At 37.9% G+C, this 20,408-nt stretch overlaps 1 protein-coding gene across 1 annotated transcript in view; it reads left to right on the top strand.

The window, feature by feature from the left end:
* CNTNAP2 (contactin associated protein 2) overlaps positions 1–20,408 on the top strand; it is a 1,943,304-nt gene that overhangs the window by 1,024,884 nt on the left and 898,012 nt on the right. Inside the window, exon 9 of the mRNA XM_044246794.1 lies at positions 3,274–3,423. Within this exon, the coding sequence (XP_044102729.1) occupies positions 3,274–3,423 (150 nt within the window). The remainder of the gene's footprint in view (positions 1–3,273; positions 3,424–20,408) is intronic.

Consider the following 20,408-nt stretch of genomic DNA (forward strand, 5'->3'; position numbering starts at 1 on the left):
TTTAATACTAGCCTATTGGCTGGTATTTTGGTGAGAATTTTTGCATCCATGTTCATCAAGAATATTGGTCTGTAATTCTCATTTTTGCCCTTTGTCTGGGTCTTTGTCTGGTTTGGGGATCAAGGTAATGCTGGTCTCATAAAATGAATTTGGAAGTTTTCCTTCCATTTTAATTTTTTGGAACAGTTTCAGGAGAATAGGAGTTAATTCTTCTTTAAATGCTTGGTAGAATTCCCCTGGGAAGCCGTCTGGCCCTGGGCTCTTGTTTGTTGGGAGAATTTTGAGGACTGCTTCAATCTCCTTACTGGTTATGGGCCTGTTCAAGTTTTCTATTTCTTCCTGGTTCAGTTTTGGTAGTTTATACATCTCTAGGAATGCATCCATTTCTTCCAGATTGTCAAATTGCACTCTGTCTTGGTGTTGTGACAGTGAAAATCTGTGTGTGTGTGTGTATCTGTACAAGTGTGCATGTGTGCACACACATAGTGTAAGTGAAGTCTGATCATGGATGCACAGAAGTTATATAAGGTGTTTTGTTGTTGTCTGGTTTGTTTTTGTTTCTTGTTTGTAAGAATCTAGCCTCTGCAGCCAGATATATCTGCATTTCAATTCTCACTTCTGCCATTTATTAACCATGCGATGCTTAAACAATATCAGATTCAGTTTTCTCACTTATTTATTTGAAGCAATAATTCCTAAAACATTTAGTGTGAATTATAAATGAATCAAATGCAAGAACTTATCAGAGTGAGTCATGTATAGAGCTTAGAACACTATCTTTAAATATATCCACGTACAGGAATACTGCAGTTAGATTCTGCTTTAGAAAAAGACTTTCAGGATTATTTTTCATAACATGGATGAAGAAAATTTTTGAAAAGTAGTGTATTATCTTTTGAGCAAGTGGATCATTCTTTCCCCATTGAAGAATTGAACTTCATTATAGCTGGGAGTCATTCCTATCATAGGTTGCTAAGGCATACATCTTGAAGATTAAAAGTACAAAATAATAACTGGAATTAAAATGAATAGAAATCACAGTTTAAGCTCAGCTGCAACAGTGGTTGCTATCAACAAGTCTGCTTTCATTTCTCTAGTAATTAATTTTCTTGAAAAAAAATAAAGTCACCTTTTTATTTTTATCTGATTGGAATAATAGACTTTTTGGCATGAACAGTTAAGCTGATGATATTTGTTTATAAATTAATTGTATGATGGAGAAATGTTCATAGGAATTTTTAGAAAAGCATTCTGGACTACTATTTAGAACAGAAAGATCTGTCAGTTAAGTGACATTTTCTGGTTGTGTGATTATTTAGAATTAGATTTGGAGAGTGAACATTTCTAACATTGATGTCCTTGGGATCTGTGCACCAAAATTGCATTTCAAAGTAGGGGCTATCACATTATAAATGCAAAACCCCAAACCATGCAGTGCTATGCCTAATCAACACTAAACCCAGTTTTGTACTCTACAGAAAAATGTTACCATGAAGATACGGTCTTCTGTGCCGCTGTTCTGTGGGAGAACCCTGATGTAACCTACTTAAGAAGGAAATATTTCAATAAACACTAGTATTTATTGATCGCTAACTGATTTTAATTTTAGAATAAGACTTAGCATTTACATAGTAATTTCATAGTACAAAATTGTGCATATATATTATACATTTTGTAACTTAGAGGTTATTCAGTATTAATTACTTTAGAACAGGGATTTTCTGTTTTCCTCCATTGATATAAAATGTGCTAAGTATGTATTTCTAAATTAAAATTAGAAAATTCTAAGAAAATACCTGAGGTGTGGTTATTTGTAGTGATATTTACTAACACTGATAAATATTCATGTACATGACAATCTTACAGGCTTCAACAGGCTTTAATTTTTTTTCCATTAAGATAGTATTTCTGTTTAATAGTTTCAGCCAACCAAAAGTTTATGCTTTTTCAGCAAAGGACCACACAGTAAATACTTTAGGCTTTGTGAGTTTTAACAAGTCTATGTAACAACAACTTGACTCTGGAGCAAGGCACTATGTAAGCAGAACTTGATGTGGACACTAAAATTTAAATTTTATATAATTTTCATATGTCATTTATTATTATTATCAGTATTAGTATTAGTATTAATTTTTAACTATTTCAAGATGTGAAAACTACTTTTAGCTCTCAGACCATACAGGAACAGAAGGCAGCAGGCCAGGCTTGCCCTATAAACTGATTTGCAGACCTCTGATCAGAGGTTGGGAGCATCATCTGTGCTTCATTGACTTGCTCTCATTTCATTTTTAGCTATCTTTACTCGCTAGGCTTCTCTTTCATTTGTGAATCTGAAATGTGTCTTCAAGTAACTTCAAGTAATTTGTGGATTCTAAATTATTCTGTCTGGGTTAGAACAGAATCCCTTCCCTTTGCAAGAGAATAGACCTTGGTAAGTTCAAAGAAAGCCACTCTGACCCTCTTAGACTTCTCCATCTCTCTCTCAGTGTTTCTTAAACTCCGGGTGCTTATGTTTCATGGCTGATCTTCTATGTTTGCTCCTTAATTTTCTATTCTTTACAAAATGAGCACACACTAAACAAAAACTTTAAGTTATTATCTGTCTAATGGAGAGTTTAAAAGAATGTTTGTTTCCAAAGATTTTTGTACTAAGCCACAGCTAATATGGTTGTTAGGAGTGGGAGCTATTGATTTATTTTTGTTGGTTTATATGTTTAAATACAACCTAATTCATTATAAGGATACCTTATTTATAAATGATCAGAAAACCTTGGTATTATTTCCTATGATTATGAGTGGTTAATTAGCATGTTAGTTCTTAGTTTCTACAACCTTGCCAGACATGGTTATTGAGAGAAAATAATAGCACAAAAAAGTTCTTAATAATTGAGAGAGATGTTAGATAAAAGTCATAAATCCATTTTGTTATTGGAGAGTGGCTTCTAGTAAACCTAATCATAAAATAAGTAATTAAAATAGTTCATCATCACCTCCCAAACAGCTTTATTCACTCCATTCATTTTCCCAGGTATGCCAATGGCACATGAATGATTATTCCCCTACTTTATTGGGTTCTGTTATGCCTTATCTGTCCGATGGAGGATAGAACCACTTATGATATTAAAGAAGCATGCAATCAGTTGCAAGCAGCACTGAATTTTTCTAGATGAAAATATACTAATTTTTACCAACAAATTTCTGACCTTGTTGGTATTGAAAATTGTTTTAAACTGTACCATCTTTAGAAAATAAATTGACCTTTTTTCTTAACAGGTTCTGGATTGAATGACGGACAGTGGCATGAAGTTCGTTTCCTAGCTAAGGAAAATTTTGCCATTCTCACCATCGATGGGGACGAGGCTTCAGCTGTTCGAACTAATAGTCCTCTTCAAGTTAAAACTGGCGAGAAGTACTTTTTTGGAGGTAAGACTACCATTTTTTATTGGTTAACTAGTACATTGTTAAAACAGAGTTTCAGTGAAGTTTGATTATGAAGTATTTATATTTGATTCAGTAGACTCAACACATCTCAGGGAAAATACCAAACTTTTTCCGTGAGCTAAAGAGTGGCAAGTTTATGCTTCTTCGTGATGAAAGTATTCTTATGATGCCACCATATCCTTCTAGTTTAATTCAAATATTCAAAGTATAAAGCTTGAGATTCTGAATCCACTGATTATCATAATACTACCCTCAAAGTTAGATCCTTGGATCACCTATTGCTGTGTAATTAATTACTCCAAACCTTAGTGGCTTAGAACACCAAACATTGCCTCACAGTTTTGGAAGTGACATCCCATCACTTCAGTCATACACAGTTTGGTAGAAGTGAGTGACTAAATGCAGACCACACTTAAATGAAAGGGATTACATGAGAAGACATGCATAGAGAACATCTTCGAGGTTGCCTATACCTGTTGCCTAATAGGAAAGCCGTCTTATCATATATACTTCGTTCTTAAATAGTGAAAGAATTAGTGAAAAAGAAGGTTCTCTTAAAACAATAAATTCTACTATATGTGAAAAAAATGTCGCATGGACCTGAGCATTTTTTTCTTTAATTTGAAAAACGTATCTTGCCAGAATTTTTTTTTTATCATTAATGAAATGTAGGGACATCTTTTTATTAAAGTGTTTGGTGTGTTGTTGGAATCAATATATCTGTCACTAGATTATTGACTTCCTCATCCTAAGTCACAGGATATAAGATCTAAAAAATAGTATTGCATTCTTAGGAAAGGTTTTTGTTAAACTTGAGAAACAAACGTGTACATATATCTGTTTCTCAAAATACATTCGTTAATATTCACGTTTATGTGCTTATTTAAGTTTTTATATATCAGTATATTTATATGTATTTCTACTTTAAGCATAAGTCTATTTGAGAGCAGTCATATTGTGTATCTTCTTCCCTACTATATCCTCCATGCTCTTAGAAAAATTCCTGAAAGGTTGATAACCAATAAATACGAATGAATTATTAAATTTAGAAAAACAAGTAAGAGCAAACATTTTGCTCCCAGTTGTTTAGAAGGAGAAATGGAAGCCCACAGTGCTTTACTGACCTGCCACTGAGTTTATACCATCCGTTGAGCTCAAGACCCGACTCCTGTGCCGGGTGTTTCTCGCTATACATCGTGGTACGATGAGACCAAAGACCTGAGCTAGACCTCACTGTCTTGAATCTTACACTGTGTTCACTGGAAGTTAAAAACTACATGTTTCTGGACGCCTGGGTGGCTCAGTGGGTTAAGCCGCTGCCTTCGGCTCAGGTCATGATCCCGGGGTCCTGGGATCGAGTCCCGCATCAGGCTCCTTGCTTGGCAGGGAGCCTGCTTCTCTCGCTGCCTCTGCCTGCCTCTCTGCCTGCTTGTGTGTACTCTCTCTCTCTCTCTATCTCTGGCAAATAGATAAAATCTTAAAAAACAAACAAACAACTACATGTTTCTAAAAAGGCTTTCAATAACTATTTGATGAGTTGGGTGAAGGTCGGACGAGATGTCTTGTAAGTGACTCCACTGGGGGCTTATTGATTTTAAAGTAACCCAGTAGCCCAACTGATTTTTCTGCAAAAACGTATTTAATATGATGGGCTTTTGGCCAACAGTTTTCATTGCCATCATATAAAATGGATCACAGTAGTCAGTTGGAAAGCTATTGATAATCCCTACCATCCAAATGGCAGTGGAATACCTTTGGCCGTCGATGAACATGCTGAATGCCTACGGCTAGTTTTGGTCTGTTTCCATCTACGCGGGTAGCCTTGTAGCTATAACCAACAAATTTAAGGCACAGAGTTAATGAGATGGGAAGTCTTCATAGTGTGCTATTTACTATTGCTTTATAGATTTTGGTTTTCAAACCCAGTGGTTAGAAGTATATTTTCTCCCTCTTGGGTCTTTTGTCTGCCATTGGGAAATGCTGTCAGCAGATGATCATGATGCTGCTTTGGTTATATCTTCATTAGCTGAATCCTTGGAATATATGAGAATCACCAGGGAAACTTGTTACATTTCAGAATTCTCAGGTCCCACTCCTAGAACTCAATGCGGAATGCTGGGAAAAGAAAGAATTCTAAGCTCTGAGTTATTCTGGCACAAATGATCTGAGGAACAGAATTATAGATCAACCTGAGCCAATTTGCATGCATAGCTTTCAGGTTCTTCTGAAAGACGTCAGTCACCAAAAAGTGAGATAAGTGAGAATCAGCTACTGTGTGTAGCTTAGCCACCGTGAAGCAGTAAAAGGAAGTCACAGGCCAAGGTCTGGTGCACATACAGACATTTATTAAATGAACATTTTTATTAGCAGGTAGGCACAATGCAGTTAATACAGACTCTTCTGTAAGCTCAGTGAAGTCCTAGCTCTCTGACTTGCTATACCTTGAATTAAATGTTCTCTTCGGGCAGCTTTCACAGTATTTTAGACGAGGATTCAGCTACACGCAGCCAGTGCCAAGCAACAGAAAGTCTCCTAAGCTGATGGCTGGCACAGGATCACTAAGGGATCGATACTCCAGAACCATGTCCAAGGCTTCAGGCCACCGGCCTCACTTGCCTTATCTTGTCTACACACAGGCTGTGTGTGTCTATAAAACATGTTTTGTCAAACTATATACCCTTAATATCTTTTATTTCACCACTGAGATATCTTTCGTAACATTTATCGAACATTTATGCTGATTAACAAGGCACTCATTTCACCAAAGAAAACCCAGTTTGGCATTTAATAAGTTGAGTAGAGAGCAGACAGCAGAAATCTGAAGTCGCTGCCTCTGGAATGGCGGCTCGTGGCTGCCTCTGACCTGCGGCTGCAGAGTAAGTCACATGCACACAGCTGCCTACAGTCTGTGCCGAAAAGCTTTAAGTTAGTTGTAGATACTGTAATAAAAACATCTTAAACATTAGTAGAGTGTAAAGAAAATGGACTTGTTCTAAAATATGAGCTTTGAAACACACACTCCTGGCTTGGGATCATGGCTTCACTTAGTTGATAGATCATTTTAATAATTTACCTTCTTCATTCATTGAAAGGCAGTAGAGTTAAATCATGGTGCGAACATTACCAGAGTAACCTACTAAACCCAGGGACTGATTCCAGGGGATGCTAAGCGCTGACTCCCTTTCCAGTCCGTGTGGAGTCTTTATTTAACTCATCAAGGACAGCCCCTAACAAGGAAGAGTTGAGATTTCAGACCACGTGCTCACCTAAAGCATCTGACCAACTTCTCCGCAAATCAAAGCGTTCCTTCCTCCTTGGTGAAAAACGGATTGTTTTCTTACCAGGTAAAAGCCTTGCTGGCCTTGTGTACTTGATTACAGACTTCAGACGTGTGCACACTTCGTTTCCTTTGGAGTAAATTCCTGATCATGTAGCTTCCACTCTCTACGACTGTGTTTCACCAGCGTGGAGCTTTATCTCTCCGTGCCTGCACCCTGCTAATCCCAGCCAAGGTCTTAGTTCTCCTCCGGAGCACTTGTGGTCAGATGTTTAAGCACCAAGAATTCTTTTGTCTTGTTCTTCCTCGGGAATAAACAGAGAAGGAAAGAGGTTATTCATTTGGGGTGTTCCCCTCAGCGACAGTTCTTTTGGTTGCTTTAATTTTTTCTCTCTACCACCCAACTGGAATTACTTTTGATAAGACTTTGTTAATTTTAATAATCAAATTAAATTTATTTATTGACTATTTATCTAGTAATAGTCTTTCTGATACAGGCCAGAGCTCATGGTCATGAGAGAATAGAAGAATTTGTAAATTTCTAAATTTTTTCAGGCTTTGTATTTTTTTTTTTTTTTTTTTAATTTCTGTTGCTTTCATTTGAAAGAAGGAACTGTGGGCTGAAGAGAAGAGATAAGAAAGTTTCAGAGCTCCTGGAAGGGGGTGGCTGCACTCAAGAAGGACTTCCCTTCCAAACATACTTGAAGGTTTCATATATCTTTTCTGTTTTAAAACTGGGATCTAAGTTCATTCATTTATATCCAGAGATTATAGAGCCCTAGTATAACCCAGGTTTAATGCTGTCATTTATATTATTTATATGGCTCTCTTACTAATTTGATAGCTATTCCGAGCTCCATCTGGGGGAACCTCTGTTTTGTGCTGGAGGCCTGCCATCCGGTTGGCTGAGGCTCACACTGTGAAGGATTGTCCCCTTACAGTTGGTCCATCGTGACATTAACCGTATCTGCAAAATACCTCCACAGCAGCTCCTGGAGTCATGTTTGGTTGCGTAACCGGGCACTGTAGCCTATCCAAGTTGACACACAGAATTACCCCTCAGAGAGTTTTATATATCCTGGTTTCAAGATATCACATAAAATTATAATCAGACACCAGGTTTAAGGTACAGATGAAGGAATACCAGAAACTGCTTTTACAGTTTTCTAATTAAAATCTCCAAGTCTTCTACAGGCTTCTTTTTCTGCTTCGTTTTATTCTATACTTTCTAATGTTACTTATTTTATTCCCCCTTCTCTTTTCAATACTTTTACTAAGATAAGAAGACTTGACAGGGGCGCCTGGGTGGCTCAGTGGGTTAAGCCGCTGCCTTCGGCTCAGGTCATGATCTCGGGGTCCTGGGATCAAGTCCCGCATCGGGATCTCTGCTCAGCGGGGAGCCTGCTTCCCTCTCTCTCTCTGCCTGCCTCTCTGTCTACCTGTGATCTCTCTCTGTCAAATAAATAAATAAACTCTTAAAAAAAAAAAAAGAAGACTTGACAAATGCTAAAATCCACCTATTTCAAGTGCATGATTCAGTGAGTTTTAGTAAGTGTATACAGCACTGCAGCCATCACCAGAATCCAGCTCAAAGAGCATTCCTTTAAATCCCCGGACCCTTTCCTGCCCCTCTCTAGTCAGTTTCCACTCCTGCTTTGCCCCGGCAACCTTTGATGTGGTTGCTTCTGCCCCTGTGTTTCTTTTTCTAGACCCTTCCATTTTTGGTGGTGTTATGCCCCAATAATGGGTCCGTGATTAAAGGAGCGAGACTGATACAAAGCGAAGGTCAAGCAAAGCTTTATTTTGAGCCAAGCATCAAGAATCTAACCGAACGTTCGGGGCTGCACCTCTTACAAGAGAGGGCGACTCTTCTCTGTTTCACAGATTAGCTTTTAAGGGCAAAGGCCATGTGGTCGGGCCTGGCCACGCACAGGTGGGATGAGATTGTAACACACACAGGAAACGCCACAGTGATGCTAGGTGACCAACTGAGTTACAATTTACCCTAGTAGACGTCTGAACCAGCCTATTACACCTTGATTGGGATTGGCGCCAAAAAGGCTCCCAAAGGGCGAGGCCCATACTCCTTGGTAACCAGGGAGACAGTATGCACCACCCCCCCCAAGCGACTGACTGATCAATGTCTCCACCTGGCCTGACCCACCTTTGTATCTGGGCTTTGTTACCTGTAAATCCCCTGGGGGAAGGGGAGCAGGGACAGTTTCTAAATAGGTCCTTACAGGTGGATTTGCAGTTTGCTTTTTGACTCTTCCATGTAGTTCTCCTTAGACATGTCGCCCAGCCCTCACCTTCTCCAGGGAGACAGCTGGGCCCTCTCCTCCTGCTCTAGCACACCGCCCCTCCCCCACACCCTACCCCCTTGCCTGCTCCGCTTTCTTCCCTCCCCTGCCACAGCACTTAATCACACTCTGACATTCTCCATCCTTCATTAGTTACTGTATGGATCATTTACTGTTGGAATCTCCCCTAGAATGTAAGCACAAAGAAGGCAAGGATATTGGTTTTGTTTTCTAATGTAACTCGAGTATTTAGAAAAAAAATGTCTGACACATAATGGGTTCTCGGTGTCTATTTATTAATTGAATAAATAGTGGTCCCTCATGGATATATTAATGATTACATGCACAAGGGGCTACAGGACTTTTTATTCCCACATAGATTGCCAGTTTCTGCCAGATACACCCCCGAAAAATTTAGGTAAGGGATACTGATTGTGCTAGCATATGATATTCCATTATCATATTTGAGAGGTATAACTTCCCAAGGTCTTGAAGATAAAATTATATTTTATTATGTCAGATGCAATTTTTTATTTAAGTGTACTACATTTATGACTAATAAGTCTTATTATTATTAATCCTGTCTCTACAGGATTTAGATAATTTTGCTTGCTGAATATTTACTAAAACCTGGCATTATTATTCATACTAGAACAGTGAACAAGTTAGGAAGAATACTTGGCTCTCAAAAAGTTACATTCCAGTTGAAATAACAAATTGGTAAAATGAGTGTATTGTGGAGTCAATAAATCAGGGAAAGGATGGGAATTCTTAGGAAGGCGTTTTGAGAATTACCTCTTAACCATCAGTTGGCCAGAGGAAGGCTCCCTTGAGAAGATGGTATTAGGTCAAAGGGCTCACGGGGTGAAGGGATCAGGGAGAAGAGAGGAAAGAAAGTGCAGTGTGTACAGGCGGAAAGGAAGTGAGGAAAGGAAGCGGACCTGGCTTTAGGAATAGAGGCTGCCAGGGGCCGGGTGGTGATGGGTCTTTTACTCTGAGTTAAATGGGAAGGCATTTGAAGATTGGACCAGGGGAGTGTCATAATCTAATTTACATTTTTAAACGACCTCTCTGGATGCTGTTTTCAGAAAAGCGTCCAGTGGAGATGATTGCAGTAATCCAGGTAAAGGGAGGTGGAGACTGGGTGGTAGCAGCGGAGCAAGTAGGAAATGATCAAGTCTGAATCCGTTCTTGGGCGTCAAGCCAACAGGACTTGCCCACTGGCGGGATATGGGTTGGGATATACAAACAGGGGTCAAAGATAAGAGGGGTCAGTCCGCTTTACAGAAAGCCTAGTGCTTACCCTTTCCCTATTCCACACTTCCTCCTTCCCCCTCTACACTGTGGGGTCCACTTGGCAGCGTTTCCCTAAAACTTAGTTGTGACTTGTGCTTCATAAACTACTGACAATGTCTGTCCCATGCAGCTACCTGTCATCCCTTCTTCAAAATCAACAGGCCTGTGACCTACCCCCCTCACTTTCATGTCCCCCCTGTGTCCTCTCTCTCTTGGTTTGCCTGGATGGGATCTGACTCAGTTCTCAAATCTCTCAAGTCTTTGCCAGAGGCTCTTTTTGCTTTATCACCCACGGGGTATACCAAGGTCAGAAGTCCACTGATTTCAAACTGGCTCTTGTAAACTACAATTCCAGTCCGTCTCTGATTTGGAGACCACAGTGCCACTCAGAAGTAGACAAGTGTCATATGATCTTGCTGATACGTGGAATTTGAGAAACAAGGCAGAGGGGGGGCATAGCGGAAGAGGGGAAGAAATGAAATGGGATAAAACCAGAGAGCGAGGCAAACGATAAGAGACTTGATATCAGGAAACACACTGAGGGGTGCTGGGTGCAGGGGGGGTTTGCGAGGGATGGGGTGCCTGGGGGATAGAAATGGGAGAAGGTACGTGCTGTGGTGAGCACTGTGAGTTCTGTAAGACTGATGAATCACAGACCTGTACCCCTGGGGCAATTTTATTTAAAAATAAAAAAAGAAAGGAATAGACAAGTGGAGGACCCGGACTCAAAGCTAAGCAGCTGCTATAGGATAAAATGACTTTTAAAAATGTTAGTTCACGTATGACCTCTGAATAGATGTACTTCCATCTTGAAGGTATGGCCTAACTGTAGTCTTCTCCTGGTCTTTGTTCCATTCATGGTCCAACTATACTGAGGTTGAAGAGGGTTAGGAGATAAACTACTTATTGTCTTTTTACAAATAAAATGATACCTAACCATCATCTATATCGACATAGCACTGCATCTTGTTTTTAATGTTGGAATACTTGAGTTCCCCACCTTTTGTATGAAATGCATCTCTTTGAAATACTAATTTAGTATTGCAAATGGCAAGAGACAACTCTTTCTGGTCACCTAACAATTTATGAAACTTCAGAATGAGAAATGAGGAAACCACATCTTAGAACCTTAGAGATTCTTGTATATTATTAATATTTTATTTGATTTAGGTTGGCTAACATTATGTTATAATTGGAATTCATTTTTTATTGCTTCCAAACCCATCAATTAGATTTTTTGTATATATACACACATAATTTTTTATATATGCATTTTTTTCTTTTGTGCTTTTATTCTTTTACCCTGGTTCAATATTATAATATTATTATATTATATAAAACATTATATTGTTTTTCTCTTTTTTAGCTTCAGCGGGTTGATCCATCCTTAATTGTACTGAGTTAACCTAGAAACTTTCTCAGTTACTAATTTCTTAAAAAGGATTTGATTGTACAAAAACAACTACTTGCCCATGTAAATATTTAGATCAATATTTGCTGTTCTATGCAAATTTATCCCCCACTTTTAAAAAGTACATTTTTAAGCATTTCTTTCCATTATGAGAACATTAATAAGGAGAGACATATTTCTTTTTCAGTCTAATTCCCAGAGTACTTTTGGTTGTATTAGTTTGTTTTCCAATTATATGAATAAAAGAAAAGGGCAAAGAAGAAGAAGGGAATTTCACAATGAAATCGAATACATTAACTTCATCAGAAACTGTTTCTCTGTTGGAGATAGGAAAGTATTCATTACATAGCCCTAAATTCCGAAGACCTTTATATATCTTTAGAAGTAAAAATTGCTTAGATCTAGGATTCAGGCTAATTAGAGTTGTTGTGATATTCTATATGCCTTTGCGTTTTTCTGGCTCTGTGAATGGCTTGCATTGGGAATATTCAGATTTAAGACAGAACTGTAAGTAGTTTTTGAAAGGAGAAAATCATGGAATTATAAAAACTGCTTGACTTGCAAGAATTATCTTAATGCTACGGCTGTTTATCCCTGGCACCTTCTGCTTCTTACATTAATTTTGCTACATTAAAATCAGTAGACTAAAAGAACACAATGTTTTGACTGTGGAAATAATATAGATAACTCTATAAATATGTAGGTTAAATATGATTTCTCTGTGTAATTTTTAGAAAGTATTTTCCTCATCTAGACTGCTCTTAAGTTGAAAAATAACAGCCAAATTTTAAAACTATGCTCACTTGTATATCTGCTACAAATATGTGATATGTGTCAAGTTACAACTTGAGGAGCATAAATGTTTCTATACATTATTTTAATCATTGATTTTGCAGTGTTTTATCAAAACAAACAAAAACAAAAGGAAGAAATTCATATGGGTTTTTTTTTTTTTTTCTATGAGTAATGTGTCTATTTAGATACTCTAAGGAGCAGGGGTTGGGATGGAATTAGACATTGGAAAGACTTACCAGACAGAATGCCTCTGCGGGATACAGGAAAGAAAGAGGAAGAGCAGGTCTGATACCTGAGGAGGGAGAGAGGGAAGAAGGGGGTTGAGTAGGAAGAGCCCCAGAGGGCTGGCAGTGTTGGCTGTGGTCCCTTGCAAAACTGCCTGTTAACAACTACGACCAAATGGAAATGGCTGATTCCTGGTCCTGTTGCTCTAGTTAGTAGTTGATTAGAGCAGGCTGGAGGCCCGGGGCCTCTGCAGAAGGGCATCTCTGGACTCTAATAACAGCCAACCCTGATCGTCAAACAGGAATGAGGAGACAAGCATCCCTCCTTGGCCAACACAAGTATAAATAAAAACAAAAGATAGTTCAGAAGTTGTTTTATAGTATTTCTTTACAAACCAGAGAAAAGTGTGTATTTTTGTTCTTCCTAATATAATTGGTATTTCTGTCTACATTCCTAATTCTCTGTGGCAAAATAAAGAGAAGAAGTGATTGTAGGGTATGTATTTTTAAAAACTGCTGAGCATTCAAATACTACCACTCCTGTAGGTCAGGAAGAAGACTGAAAGGGGACCCGGTGCCTGTACTTGTACAGGTCTGTCGGGCTTTGTTTTGTTTGCCCATTTGTTTGGTTTTTCCTTTGGGCATTCGATTATTTATATACCAACTTCTTCTCCCTTTGAATGAGGAAGTAAATTCTGAGTCCATACCTTTTTCACTTTTCCATTGTTGAGGTTTTAAAGAAGATCATAGACTCAAATAAATGAGTTTTTCTTGTCTGGCTCATCGAGGAAGCAATTAGAAAGAGTCTTTGTTAAATTCTCACTTTTTTCCCCCAAGCCAATCCCTTTTTTTTTTTTTTTAATTCTTCTTTCTTTTGGCTTTTCACTTGCCCATCTCAGCAACCAGCTAGTCTTAAAATAATTAAGAATCATTATTTACTCCCCAAGGGAATTTTACAATAATAAGGAATTTGTAAGGCTCCCTTGCCTTCAAGACCCTAAGAAGGATACATCTTCAGTGGTGAAATTTCAAGTCTTTTTTAGAGTATAAGGTGTGGGAGAGAAGATGCAGGAGTTTAGGCCAGAGACCGTGCTCGTAGCATTCAAGTCAGCTGACTTCACAGTCTGGCACAAAAATTCTATCACTTCAGTACCTCCTCGTCAAAACACCCCTAAACTACTCCACTATCTGAGTCTTCCAGATCTCCGGTCCCGATGATAAGCATCGTTAGTACCAAAAATGTTATAGCACCGTCCTCTTAGCGAACCTCATCTGTAATGAGCCAAAATTCACTCTGATTTCAGAGTCCTGAAGTTGGGAAGAGACCTTCTCTGCCCTCACAGATCTTTATTGGATCAAACAGTGTGAAAATATGAAATTTGAATGAGAATGTTCACTGCCAGCAGTGGACTATGTGATATTACTACCAGGAAGATCAGGATGACCCAGAAAACCATTAGCAAAACAAAAAATTTTTAAGACTTTCAGATTATTTGAACAAGCTAAGTGATGTGACTCCAGAATGTTCTGTGTATATATGGTTTTAGGTTTAATATTTCAAAGAAAAGAGTATTTGAAGGACAGAAAATTCATGTAGAGGAAGAATGGCTCATGGAAAATAATTAGTCAGTGTTATATGCAGAAAAAAAACATTTGAGAAAAATGAGGAGGAGAAATTTCAGTTGGGCTTCAGGACAGAAAGCTGAGCAGTCAGGCTGAGTCAGTGGGGAGGGATATCTGCTGTGTAGAAGCTCGGAAGTAGGAGTGAGTCCGCTGTTTGCCAGGCTAGTGCAAAAGTTAACCATTGATTCCAAGACTGACCTGTAGAGATTTGTTATTTGCTAAGATAATACATGTTTTAAGACAGGACTTCCAGGGCACCTGGGTGACTCAGTCGGTCAAGTGTCAGACTCTTGATTTTGGCTCAGGTCATGATCTCAGGCTGCTGAGATTAAGCACTGCATCAGGCTCCACCTTCACAGTGAGTCCACTTGGGATTCTCTCTCTCTCTCGCCCTGGACCCCTCCCCCACATACTCTAAGTAAATAAGTAAAATCTTTAAAAAAAAATAAAAATAAAACAAGATTTCCCACCTTATCATGCATAAGAATCTACTCGGGTGTTTTTTGTTATTTATTCTTCCTTCCTTCCTTCCTTCCTTCCTTTCTTTCTTTCTTTTGTTGTTTGTTTTTTAGGATAGTGTTGAGTTGCATCCTCAGTAAAAGTTCGATTCAATAGGTTTGAAGTTAGGCCCAGAAATCTGCATTTTAGCCAAGCATTTGGAGGACTTCCCTTTTTAAACTACCTTATTGAGGTATAAGTCACACACCATAGAATTTGCCATTTAAAGTATGCAATTTAGTGGGCTTTTGTGTAGTCTCAGAGTTGTGCAGATATCATCACGGGCTAATTTTTGGTCATTTTCAGGACCCCAAGTAGAAACGCAAACTCATTAGGAGCCAGTCTGCACTCTCCTACAGTATCTCCCAGCTCTCGACAACTGTGAATCTACTTTCTGTGTACAGATTTGCCAATTCTAGATATTTTATCTTTTTATTTTAAAAAATATTTTCTTTATTTATTTGACAGAGAGAAAGAGAGAGGGAGAGAATGAGCACAAGCAGGGGGAGCAGCAGGCAAAGGGAGAAGCCAGGTCCCTGCTCAGCAGAGAGCTTGATGTGGAACTTGATCTCAGGACCCTGGTATCATGACCTGAGGCCAAGGTAGACACTTAACTGACCGGGCCACCCAGGCACCCCTGGACGTTTTATATGAATGGAATCACATAATAGGTTGTCTTTTACACCTGGCTTCTTTCATGTACCTTAATGTTTTTGAGGTTTATTCAATTTTAAAATGTATCACTACTTTACTCCTAATAATTCCTTTAATTCCTAATTCCTAACACTATATTCCTTTATTCCAAATAATATTCTGTTATATGGATATACTACATTCTTTTCGGCCATTCCTCAGTTGATGGACCTTGGATTGTGTCCATTCTTTGGCTATTATGAATAATACTGCTGTGAACATTTGTGTACAAGTTTCTGTATGCACGTAGGTTTCTCTTACTCCTGAATATATACCTGGGAGTGAAATTTCTGATCCTTATGGTAGTTATATTTTATTGACCTCCCACACTCTCTCTTGAGTGATCTCAAGCCTGCAGTTTTTGCTCCATACTTAAAGAAACACTAATTTAAGTAATGATTTGGATCAGAATGCAGGAGGAAAAAGAGGTATTTCTTGTGTCCAAATAATGAAAATCTTAAATTCCATAAAGGAAGACAAAGATTAGAAAGAGAATAAGAAATGTTTTATCATTAGAAAATGATAAAACACTGGGTAGTGATGTGAGGCTAATGTGATTAAAGTTAGAAATACGAAAGCATCACTTCTCAGCCATTTGGCTAAAGATCAAGTAGAGAAGTAGAAAAGCAAAAATCAGAAAAGAAACAATTTTTTTTTTATCTAGATAGAAATAATCTTGAGGGCTAAAGAAAATGCTCTTATAAGGTGGTAAAGAGAGAAAATAACAGGAAAAACAAAGTGGGGCTTAATGGGACTTCTTTAGAAAAATAAAGTTTTAAAGCATAACTGAATTTCAGAAGAAAGAACTTTCACAGGTAGCGTGGAAGAGATGTGAGCTGAGGTAAATGACCCAAAAACAAAATAAAAATCATCACGATGAGGTAATGGGAGAGAGATAATAAAATTTGTCAGGATTTATTTTTAAAAGTACAATTAAACAAGCTAAACAGTCTTTTAACATAACACCTGTGTTTAATTTTATATTACATTATTTTTAAAGTTGCCACCATTTTTTTTTTTTTTTATTATTTGACAAAAGTTTGTTGCTCTGTGTTAGACACATTTTGCTTTCTGGAATAGGATGTCCGCAAATGTGCTGTGTCAGATACATTTAAAAAAAGAAAGCTTCTTATTGCATGAAGAATTTCAGAAGTTTTAGTCAATCACAGTTTTTGAAAACAGACAGTGAGGAAAAACTGGCAGTGTTTACCACTGTTAGTATACAGAAATAGCCATTTTCACCCTTCTTCCCATACATAGAACATTTTATGTTTCTTTGAGTGAGACCAATCCAAAATCTCATTAGTTATTATATCCAGCTCAAATCTATATCTGTGGATGTTATGTAGCCCTCTACATCTGGTCGAGATTTGGTTCCTTCTGGTTGAATGAAGTATAGACTGAAGACCAATAACTCAAATATACATTTCTTCCGTGAAAAATTAAAGTATAAGAAACATAGCCTTTTCTGGTCTGGAGTACTTTTTAAATCTTGTTAGTCAGGAAGAGCAAGCGACCTCTTTCCTAATGCCCTCCGTGCCCCTAGGGTTCACCCTCCGAGAGAGCCTCCTTGTCCGTTGTTCTCCTTGTCCGTTGTTCTGGCCATCACTGAAGAGACCTTCCTCCCTGGCTGCGTGCTTTCATAGTTGACGTCCTGTTGCTACCGAGGTGGATGCCTAGAGACTGCTTTACTCCTTGAACGGACACAGATTGTTGCGGGTCATGCTTGTGGTTTCCTTGGCAACACAATTCCTCAGAAACGCTGTAGTCTTCTAATCTGTTTCCTTTAAGGTGGTTCGCTGGGCAAGGAACCACATCTAAATTTCTTCTCCGGAGGTAGCTTTAAGCCTGGTGACTCCATCTTCCTACTTAGCTCTGTTTCCTGCCACTTTCCCAGCGGAGCTGTGCCACTCTGATCTCTCGTCAAGAGAATTTGCTGATCTCCCCTCACCTCTTCCTCTCCCGTGGGCTTTCCACTTCATGCCTCGTTTATAACTTAAGGCCTTGAGAAAGAATAACCCTTGATTGGAGGACAACAGCCTAAGTCTGATTATTGCCATAGAGCTGTTTCCCACTGTCTGGTAGACAGCTCTTTTGTTGTTGTTGTTGTATTTTCATTTATTATTATCCATGGCCGAATTCTGCTAGAAATCATGTATTTTCATCAAGTACAGATTAAATCCTAATATACCAAGTCTTAATTGATAAGAAGCCTATTTCTTGCAACTCCTTTTTTTTTTTTTTTAATTGTTTTTCCAGCTTAATACTTGAAGGTAATAAAAGACATTTTGGACCAGAGTGTTACTCCCTTCTAAGGGTACCTCTTGGCAGCTATGGCTTAATAGTTACTGTACTTTAGGATATAGGTTTCTTTCTTTTTTTTAATCTTTTCTATCTCATAAATTGGGGATTCTCCTTCAGTTCAGATTGCCAACATAAGCAGAGAGCACCTGCCATTTTAAAGTGGTTTTATTTTTATCTTAGCCTACAGGCTGGCTAGTCCTAGACCAAGTTTGTCTCTCTCTTGAAGACCGCTGAACACAGCAGGAAGGAGCCAAAGCACATCAGCATTTGAGCACTCCCTAATATTTCTTCCAATTTTAAAAGTCCCAGTTGGCATCTGGTTTGCCTTCCAAGGAATAGCAGTTGACAATATGACCAAATATTTTGCTGCAAATACCAAAGGCCCCAGCTTTCCAAGCCTGTATTAGCCCAGGCTTCAGGGCCTGGTGTCTACTAAAGGCAATTCCATAAACATGTTCTGTAATGCATAGTACCCTATTTTTTTTTTTCCTCCGAATTTATTTATTTTCAGAAAAACAGTATTCATTATTTTTTCACCACACCCAGTGCTCCATGCAAGCTGTGCCCTCTATAATACCCACCACCTGGTAAAATATAGTACCAAATGTGGTATTAGTTTGGATTAGGTTCAGCTCTGAGTGGCAGAGACTGTGATTAACAAGCTAGAGATGTATTTCTTTTTTTCCATAAAAGAAGATTGAAGGTAAACTCTGAAGGCTGTTGCAGAGCTCCAGGGAGTCAGGAAGTCAGGCTTCTTCTGTCTTTTGCCTTTACCATTCAAAAGAGTTAGTATTCACCTTGTGGTTTCAAAGGACAGGTTAAGCTCCAGGTATTATATGCAATTTTCAGGCAGAAGTAAAGAATGAGAGGGTCTGGGCTCTTTCCTTTAAGGCCACTTTCTGAAGTCCATAATATGTATGAAACACATCAGGGGCTGAAACTTACATGGTCATAGGGGAGATTGAATAGCCAAGTGCCAGCTAAATGTCTCTATCTATGCAAGAGGGGAAAAATTAATAATTGGAGGGTAATTAGTAGTCTCTGTAACAGCTCTTCTGTTTAATATTAAATGGTTAATATTATCTTTGCATTTGATTATAGTCTGTGCCCCCAATTTTATTTAATAAAGTGATGTCCAATATTATTATTCACTCCTTGGGCAAATTTTGAAAGTCTGTGAATGGTTGTTTAATCTAAAGATACTGAGTTTGAGAAATACATTTAAGTGGATTCATTTCTTTTCCAAGTTTTCAATTATCCATCATCCTAGCCTGAAGCTTATTATAACAAATTATTTAGAGTAGTAAAATTAAATAGCTTTTAAAAAGCAATAGAACATCCTCTAATCATGTATTTATATCTCTGTCATCCCCAATCATATTTCTATTCCCCATAAAAAGCCTAATTCAGTAAATTTCCTTTCTCTTAAATTAAGGGAGAGTTATTTGACCATTCCTCAAAACATTAGAAGTTATTGAAATTAATGTTGGTTATTATCTATGAACTTTTTTCTTTAACTCAGAAAGTAAATGATTGTACATTTGTTAGTTCATGGATGGTAGAAATTTGACCATGAATGTTTTGTCTAGAGAAATGGAAACTAAGAGACTAGGAAAACATACCTTTGGATTTAGGAAACTGTCTATACCTCAAGAAGAAGTGAAGTGTATCCGATGGACGGCTAGATTTTAGCTCCAAGAGAGCAGGAAACAGCCTTGATTTTGCTCGTCCCAGCTTACATGATACTTTACATGTGCAGAAGGTGCCCATTATACATCTGCTCAATGAATTACTAAGGGTGATTAACCATGTCATTAAAAATTTGTTCTCTTAGAATTCTATGTCATTTTATGCTAGGAGGCAACTGTATATACATTTCAAACCTTTTTTTTTTTTTTTTGGTATTCTTCTTATTTAAAAAGCGTAAGATATACTGTGCTGTACCTTATATTTTTATCTTTTACTGTGGCATTGAAGTGTAATCTGTAGGAAGGCATAATCTTTCCTTAGACATCAGCTCTAAAGGTTAAAGCTGTATTCTGCAACACTTGCGTTTCTCCTTAATAAATATCTCTACTTTTTCCTTATGTGAATTTCACTAAATCTTTCTAAAACTTATTTTTTTTATGTCTGAAGGTTATATTGTCCCTTAGAAAGGTGCATTTTTCTGATGTATCATTTGTTTTTCAAAAAAAAAAAATCTTTGAACTACCCCCCATATTGAACAATTAACTATTTTTTAAATACTTAGTAATTTCCTGTTACTAAAAACCTAATTGGCTCAACAGAGATACAATTCAGTATTGTCCTGTTTGAAATAATGCAAATATCACATAGGGAAAATGGGTTGTTAAAATTCTGTCTGTGGCTGTAGATAATGGCACATTAGTGGGCAAGCAACCTCCAGATTTTTAGAACATCAGATTTCAAATGGTTTTAGAGAAGTGAAATTAGGATACTTAAAAATAACTAAACATAACTTATTGACTATGGTATGAAATTTGATTTGGTATTTCTGAATATCATATACATCATCCAACCAGACA

This window comes from Neovison vison, chromosome 4 (genome assembly GCF_020171115.1).
Source record: "Neovison vison isolate M4711 chromosome 4, ASM_NN_V1, whole genome shotgun sequence".
In the NCBI taxonomy this organism is placed as follows: Eukaryota; Metazoa; Chordata; class Mammalia; order Carnivora; family Mustelidae; genus Neogale; species Neogale vison.